The following is an 8576-nucleotide window of genomic DNA, read 5'->3' as shown; positions in this document are numbered from 1 at the left end:
CCTCCCAGTCCCTCACCTCTTGCCGTGCAGCGCCTGTGGCTCCCTGTAGGCCACGCTGGGCTTGTTGCCCCCCCGCCCCAGTGCTGGCCCGTGCCCGGGGGGGGGGTTGTTGTGGGAGGCGGGGCCGCTCCACTGCCAGCCGGGGCTACTGCGGTAGGGGGGGCGGTAGCCCGAGGGCAAGCTCTCCCCGTCCCCCCCCTTGGGCTCCCCCACGCTGCTCGGCTCCACGGACTCCGCCCAGCCCCTGCCAAAAGGGGCAAGTGGATCCTGAGGTTGGTGGCCACCACGGCACACGATGGCTCGCGGCACACAGAGCCGGTGGCCACCATGGCATGTGAGGCTGGTGGCCACCACTACACGTGAGGTTGGTGGCCACCACGGCACACGATGGCTCGCGGCACACAGAGCCGGTGGCCACCATGGCATGTGAGGCTGGTGGCCACCACTACACGTGAGGTTGGTGGCCACCACGGCACACGATGGCTCGCGGCACACAGAGCCGGTGGCCACCATGGCATGTGAGGCTGGTGGCCACCACTACACGTGAGGTTGGTGGCCACCACGGCACACGATGGCTCGCGGCACACAGAGCCGGTGGCCACCATGGCATGTGAGGCTGGTGGCCACCACTACACGTGAGGTTGGTGGCCACCACGGCACACGATGGCTCGCGGCACACAGAGCCGGTGGCCACCATGGCATGTGAGGCTGGTGGCCACCACTACACGTGAGGTTGGTGGCCACCACGGCACACGATGGCTCGCGGCACACAGAGCCGGTGGCCACCATGGCATGTGAGGCTGGTGGCCACCACTACACGTGAGGTTGGTGGCCACCACGGCACACGATGGCTCGCGGCACACAGAGCCGGTGGCCACCATGGCATGTGAGGCTGGTGGCCACCACTACACGTGAGGTTGGTGGCCACCACGGCACACGATGGCTCGCGGCACACAGAGCCGGTGGCCACCATGGCATGTGAGGCTGGTGGCCACCACTACACGTGAGGTTGGTGGCCACCACGGCACACGATGGCTCGCGGCACACAGAGCCGGTGGCCACCATGGCATGTGAGGCTGGTGGCCACCACTACACGTGAGGTTGGTGGCCACCACGGCACACGATGGCTCGCGGCACACAGAGCCGGTGGCCACCATGGCATGTGAGGCTGGTGGCCACCACTACACGTGAGGTTGGTGGCCACCACGGCACACGATGGCTCGCGGCACACAGAGCCGGTGGCCACCATGGCATGTGAGGCTGGTGGCCACCACTACACGTGAGGTTGGTGGCCACCACGGCACACGATGGCTCGCGGCACACAGAGCCGGTGGCCACCATGGCATGTGAGGCTGGTGGCCACCACTACACGTGAGGTTGGTGGCCACCACGGCACACGATGGCTCGCGGCACACAGAGCCGGTGGCCACCATGGCATGTGAGGCTGGTGGCCACCACTACACGTGAGGTTGGTGGCCACCACGGCACACGATGGCTCGCGGCACACAGAGCCGGTGGCCACCATGGCATGTGAGGCTGGTGGCCACCACTACACGTGAGGTTGGTGGCCACCACGGCACACGATGGCTCGCGGCACACAGAGCCGGTGGCCACCATGGCATGTGAGGCTGGTGGCCACCACTACACGTGAGGTTGGTGGCCACCACGGCACACGATGGCTCGCGGCACACAGAGCCGGTGGCCACCATGGCATGTGAGGCTGGTGGCCACCACTACACGTGAGGTTGGTGGCCACCACGGCACACGATGGCTCGCGGCACACAGAGCCGGTGGCCACCATGGCATGTGAGGCTGGTGGCCACCACTACACGTGAGGTTGGTGGCCACCACGGCACACAATGGTGGTGTGGCACAAGAAGCCGGTGGCCACCGTGGCATATGAGGTCAGTGGCCACCACGGCACGCAATGGTGGTGTGGCACAAGAAGCCGGTGGCCACCGTGGCATATGAGGTCAGTGGCCACCACGGCACGCAATGGTGGTGTGGCACAAGAAGCCGGTGGCCACCGTGGCATATGAGGTCAGTGGCCACCACGGCACGCAATGGTGGTGTGGCACAAGAAGCCGGTGGCCACCGTGGCATATGAGGTCAGTGGCCACCACGGCACGCAATGGTGGTGTGGCACAAGAAGCTGGTGGCCACCATGGCACATGAGGCCAGTGGCCCTTGGTGCTTGTGGCACAAGAAGCCGGTGGCCACCGTGGCATATGAGGCTGGTGGCCCTCAGTGCTTGTGGCACAAGAAGCCAGTGGCCACCACAGCACATGAGGCCAGTGGCCCTTGGTGCTCGTGGCACATGAAGCTGGTGGCCACCATGGCACGTGAGGTCAGTGGCCACCAAGGCACACAATGGTGGTGTGGCACAAGAAGCTGGTGGCCACCATGGCACATGAGGCTGGTGGCCACCATGGCACACAATGGTGGTGGCCCTCAGTACACGAAGCCAGTGGCCACCGTGGCACATGAGGCTGGTGGCCACCACAGCACACAATGGCTCGTGGCACAAGAAGCTGGTGGCCACCATGGCACATGAGGTCAATGGCCCTCGGGGCTTGTGGCACACGAAGCCGGTGGCCACCATGGCACATGAGGCCGGTGGCCACCACGGCACACAATGGTGGTGGCCCTCCATGCTTGTGGTACACGAAGCCGTTGGCCACCATGGCACATGAGGTCAATGGCCCTCGGGGCTTGTGGCACACGAAGCCGGTGGCCACCATGGCACATGAGGCCGGTGGCCACCACGGCACACAATGGTGGTGGCCCTCCATGCTTGTGGTACACGAAGCCGTTGGCCACCATGGCACATAAGGTCAGTGGCCCTCAGTGCTCATGGTACACAAAGCCAGTGGCCACCATGGCCCATGCAGCTGGTGGCCCTTGGTGCTTGTGGCACATGAAGCTGGTGGCCACCATGGCACATGAGACTGGTGGCCCTCCATGCTTGTGGTACACGAAGCCAGTGGCCACCATGGCATGTGAGGCTGGTGGCCACCGTGGCACACAATGGTGGTGGCCCTTGGTGCTTGTAGTACACGAAGCCAGTGGCCACCATGGCACATGCAGTTGGTGGCCCTCAGTACTTGTGGCACCCAAAGCCAGTGACACCCATGGCACCCAAAGCTGGTGGCACCCCTGGCACCTGAAGCTGGTGGCCCTTGGTGCCCATGGGCCATGAATCCGGTGGCACTCATGGCACTCAAAACTGGTGGCCCTTGGTGCTCATGGCACCCAAAGCTGGTGCAACAGTGGCACATGAAGCCAGTGTCCCTTGGTGACCATGGGACATGAAGCTGGTGGCACCCATGGCACATGAAGCAGGTGGCCCTTGGTGCTCATGGCACCCAAAGCTGGTGCAACAGTGGCACATGAAGCCAGTGTCCCTTGGTGACCATGGGACATGAAGCTGGTGGCACCCATGGCACATGAAGCAGGTGGCCCTTAGTGCTCATGGGACATGAAGGTGGTGGCACCCATGGCACCCAAAGCTGGTGGCAACCATGGGACATGAAGCTGGTGGCCCTTGGTGCTCATGGGATGTGAAGCCAGTGACGCCCATGGCACATGAAGCTGGTGGCAACCATGGCACATGAAGCTGGTGGCCCTTGGTGCCCATGGGACATGAAGCCGGTGACACTCATGGCACCCAAAGCTGGTGGCACCCATGGCACATGAAGCTGGTGGCCCTTGGTGCTCATGGCACACCAAGCCAGTGACACCCATGGCACCTGAAGGTGGTGGCCTTCAGTGCTCGTGGCCCCCAAAGCTGGTGGCACCCATGGCACCTGAAGCTGGTGGGCCTTGGTGCCCATGGGACATGAAGCTGGTGGCACCCATGGCACTCAAAACTGGTGGTACCCATGGCACATGGAGCTGGTGGCCCTTGGTGCTCATGGCACCCAAAGCTGGTGGCAACCATGGCACATGAAGCTGGTGGCAACCATGGCACTCAAAACCAGTGGCCCTTGGTGCTCATGGCACCCAAAGCTGGTGGCAACCATCACTCCTGAAGCTGGTGGCCCTTAGTGCTCATGGCACATGAAGCCAGTGACACCCCTGGCACCCAAAGCTGGTGGCACCCATGGCACCTGAAGCTGGTGGCCCTTGGTACCCATGGGCCATGAAGCCAGGGACACCCCTGGCACCCAAAACCGGTGGCCGCCCCGCCCGCTGTCCCTCACCTGCGAGGGGCGCCGTCCTCGTGGGGGGGGATGATGACCACCTTGACGGTGACGGAGGTGCGCAGGAGGTCGATCATCTGGTCGTGGCTGAGGGTGACCACGGCCACCTTGCAGATCTCCACCAGGCGGCTGCCCTGCCGCAGCCCCGCCTGCCAGGCGAAGCCGTAGTCCTCCACCTCGGCCACCGTCCCGTCGTACTTCACGTGGAAGCCCAGCTGGCCCAGCCCGTTCCTCCTCAAGGTCATGTCCACCGTCTCGCAGCCCTCCGTCACCACCTGGGGGACGTGGGGAAAGGCCGGTGGGGACCTTGGCCACCAGATCCTCCCTGGACCCAACGATGGGGCTTTTCCTCCTCCCCATCCCCAACATCCAGATCTTCTCCATCTTTGAAGGCCTCATCCTCAACATCTAGATCTTCCCCACCTTGGAAGGTCCCATCCCCAACATCCAGATCTTCTCCATCTTTGAAGGCCCCATCCTCAACCTCTAGGTCTTCCCCACCTTGGAAAGTCCCATCCTCAACCTCTAGATCTTCTCCACCTTGGACTGCCCCATCCCCAACATCCAGATCTTCTCCACCTTGGAATGCCCCATCCTCAACCTCTAGATCTTCCCCAACTTTGAAGGCCCCATCCCCAACATCCAGATCCTCCCCATCCCCAACAATGGGGCTTTTCCCCCACCCCATCCCCAAAATCCAGATCTTCTCCATCTTTGAAGGCCCCATCCCCAACATCCAGATCTTCCCCAACTTTGAAGGCCCCATCCTCAACGTCCAGATCCTCCTCGGCCCCAATGATGGGGCTTTTCCTCCTCCCCATCCCCAACATCTAGGTCTTCTCCACGTTGGAAGGCCCCATCCTCAACCTCTAGATCTTCCCCACCTTGGAAGGCCCCATCCTCAACCTCTAGGTCTTCCCCACCTTGGAAGGCCCCATCCTCAACCTCTAGGTCTTCCCCACCTTGGAAGGCCCCATCCTCAACCTCTAGGTCTTCCCCACCTTGGAAGGCTGCATCCTCAACCTCTAGGTCTTCCCCACCTTGGAAGGCCCCATCCTCAACCTCTAGGTCTTCCCCACCTTGGAAGGCCCCATCCTCAACCTCTAGGTCTTCTCCATCTTTGAAGGCCCCATCCTCAACATCCAGATCTTCTCCACCTTGGAAGGCCCCATCCCCAACATCCAGATCTTCCCCAGCCCCAATGATGGGGCTTTTCCCCCTCCCCATCCTGAACGTCTAGATCTTCCCCAACTTTGAAGGCCCCATCCTCAACGTCCAGATCTTCTCCATCTTTGAAGGCCCCATCCTCAACATCCAGATCTTCCCTGGCCCCAACAATGGGGCTTTTCCTCCTCTCCATCCCCAACCTCTAGGTCTTCCCCACCTTGGAAGGCCTCATCCCCAACGTCCTCTTCCCTGTACCCAATGATGGGGCTTTTCCTCCTCCCCATCCCCAACCTCTAGATCTTCCCCACCTTTGAAGGCCCCATCCCCAACTTCTAGATCTTCCCCGTCCCCAATGATGGGGCTTTTCCCCCTCCCTATCCCCAATGTCTAGATCTTCTCCACTTTGGAAGGCCCCATCCTCAACATCCAGATCTTCCCCACCTTGGAAGGCCCCATCCTCAACCTCTAGATCTTCCCCATCTTTGAAGGCCCCATCCTCAACATCCAGATCTTCCCCACCTTGGAAGGCCCCATCCTCAACCTCTAGATCTTCCCCACCTTTGAAGGCCCCATCCCCAACTTCTAGATCTTCCCCGTCCCCAATGATGGGGCTTTTCCCCCTCCCTATCCCCAATGTCTAGATCTTCTCCACTTTGGAAGGCCCCATCCTCAACATCCAGGTCTTCCCCACCTTGGAAGGCCCCATCCTCAACCTCTAGGTCTTCCCCACCTTGGAAGGCCCCATCCTCAACCTCTAGATCTTCCCCACCTTGGAAGGCCCCATCCTCAACCTCTAGATCTTCCCCACTTTGGAAGGCCCCATCCCCAACGTCCAGGTCTTCCCCACCTTGGAAGGCCCCCTCCCCACCTTGTAAGACCCTCTTCTTGTGTTGGAAGACCCCCTTCCTGCGTTGGAAGATCCCCTCCCTGACTTGGAAGACCCCCTTCCTTGTTAAAGTAGGACCTCCCCAAACTCTGAGAGAAGGGGGGTCAAGTCAAGGCCTCACCTTCAACCTCTGCACGATCTCCTTGATGTCCTCGGGGCCACCCTCGGCCGCCCGGATGAAGATGTGGTCTCCTCGACCGTAGAAGATCTTGAGGGTGGAAGCGTCGGCGGTCCAGCCGATGACGTCCCCGCAGAAGCAGTTGAAGACCACCTCCTTGGCTCCCAAGTCCAAGAGGACCAAGAACTCGTTGGAGATGCCCAAAATGCAAGAGATCTCGGCTCCCCGGGCGAAATCCTGAGCGGAGACGCGCCAAGCGATGGCCCCCGCGCTGTGTTGTTCCGCCCCGACCCGGGCTTTGGTCTTCTCCTTCTTCTTGGAAGCCAAGGAGATGAGGTTGAACTTCCCGGTGGAGTCGATGGGGGTGTTGGTGACGTAGTTTTCGGCCAAGTCCTTGAGATACTCCTGGCGGGTGCGGGTGGCCATGGTGTGGAATTTGTCGGATTTGTGGGCGGCGTTCTCCGCGTTGATGACCTTGGCCAGCAAGAAATCTCGGAAGACGTCGGATTTGCGGAAGGTGACGCCGTTGGGGATGGGGGGACCAAAAGGAGGGACGTCCTTGGACCTGGTGACGGCCACACTTTGGGGGGCAGGGGGTGGAAAATGGAGAAGGGAACCGGTCAGGGACGCTCCGCACGGATAAAGTCATGGAATCATGGAAGGGTTTGGGTTGGAAAAGACCTTGAAGATCGTTGAGGCCAACTGTTGACCCAGCACTGCCAAGTCCACCACCCACCCACGTCCCACCACCTCAACCAGCTCAAACCACCCACGTCCCACCACCTCAACCACGTCCCACCACCTCAACCAGCTCAAACCACCCACGTCCCACCACCTCAACCACGTCCCACCTCCCACCCCACCCACATCCCAACCACCACCCTCCCAACCCAACCACATCCCACCATCCCAACCATCCCCCACCACCACCCCACCACATCCCACCTCTCAACCCTACCACCAACCATGTCCCACCACTCAACCACACCCTACACCCTCCCCAACCACCATCCAATCTCATCCCACCACATCCCATCACCCCAACCACCCTCCAACATCCCACCACCCCAACTATGTCCCACCCCTTGACCCAACCACGTCCCATCTCCTCAACAACATCCCACTTCTCAACCCAACCACGTCCCACCTCTCAACCAAACCCAAACGCCACCCAACCACCTCCTACCACCACCCACCCATGTCCCACCACCTCCTACCACCACCCAACCATGTCCCACCACCTCCTACCACCACCCAACTACCTTCTACCACCATCCACCCATGTCCCACCAACCCAACCACCACCCAAACCACTTCCTACCACCACCCAAACATGTCCCACCAACCCTACCACCACCCATGTCCCACCAACCCAACCACCTCCTACCACCACCCCAACCATCACCCAACCATCAACTCAACACTGTCCCACCTCTCAACCCAACCCAACCACATCCCACCACCTCAACCACCACATCAACCATCCACATCCCAGCACCCAACCATCAACTCAACATCATCCCACCTCTCAACCCAACCACGTCCCACCCCTCAACCACCCCACCCAACCATGTCCCTCCACCCCAAAGCTGTCCCACCACCCACCCCTCGTCCCCAAGCCCCACATCTCAACATCTTTTAGACCCCTCCAGGGACGGTGACTCCCCCACTTCCCTGGGCGGCCTCTCCCGACGCTGGACAACTCCTTTGGGTGAAGAAACGCTCCCCGAGATCCAACCTGACCATGAACCCGGAGCCCCTGGGACGCGGTGGGGTGGGGTGACCCCCTCACCTGTAGCAGACGTTGTCGGTGCAGGGGTTGTGGGCGCGGACGATGATGAAGACGTGCTGGAAGTGGGACCTGATGTTCTGGGGGGTGAAGGGCAAAGCTCCGGGTTCTTGGAAGATGATGGTGACGATGTCGTTCCCGATGTGCCTCTTCCTCAGCAGCTGGAAAGGGGGGACACAAGGGACGGTGGGGGTGGAGGAGGACCCCCAAATCTGGGGTCTGGGGGAGGTGTCCCCAAGGGGTCAGGGTGCCCCCTGAGGGGTTGGAGATGTACCCGATGGGGTAGGGGGTCCTCAGGGATTGGGGGTGTCCCAGAGCGGTTGGGGGTGTCCTCAGGGGGTTAAGGAGGGGGTTGAGTTGTCCCCAAGGGGTTGAGGTGTCCCTGAGTGGTTGGGGGGGTCCTCAGGGGGTCGA

At 61.5% G+C, this 8576-nt stretch overlaps 1 protein-coding gene across 1 annotated transcript in view; it reads right to left on the bottom strand.

The window, feature by feature from the left end:
• Positions 1-16: 16 nt before the first annotated feature.
• Positions 17-8576, bottom strand: part of LOC106898244 (signal-induced proliferation-associated 1-like protein 3) — a gene marked incomplete at its 3' end in the record, with an annotated part of 25923 nt that continues 17363 nt past the window's right edge. The window contains exons 6-9 of the mRNA XM_014959381.1: positions 8166-8323; positions 6377-6953; positions 4203-4477; positions 17-244 (exon numbers count right to left, since the gene is read on the bottom strand). Coding sequence (XP_014814867.1) covers positions 17-244; positions 4203-4477; positions 6377-6953; positions 8166-8323 — 1238 coding nt within the window. The remainder of the gene's footprint in view (positions 245-4202; positions 4478-6376; positions 6954-8165; positions 8324-8576) is intronic.

Source organism: Calidris pugnax, unplaced genomic scaffold, assembly GCF_001431845.1.
Source record: "Calidris pugnax isolate Ruff unplaced genomic scaffold, ASM143184v1 scaffold468, whole genome shotgun sequence".
Classification (NCBI taxonomy): domain Eukaryota; kingdom Metazoa; phylum Chordata; class Aves; order Charadriiformes; family Scolopacidae; genus Calidris; species Calidris pugnax.
The sequence above is the reverse complement of the archived record's forward strand: the minus strand, read 5'-3'. Positions and strand labels throughout refer to the sequence as shown.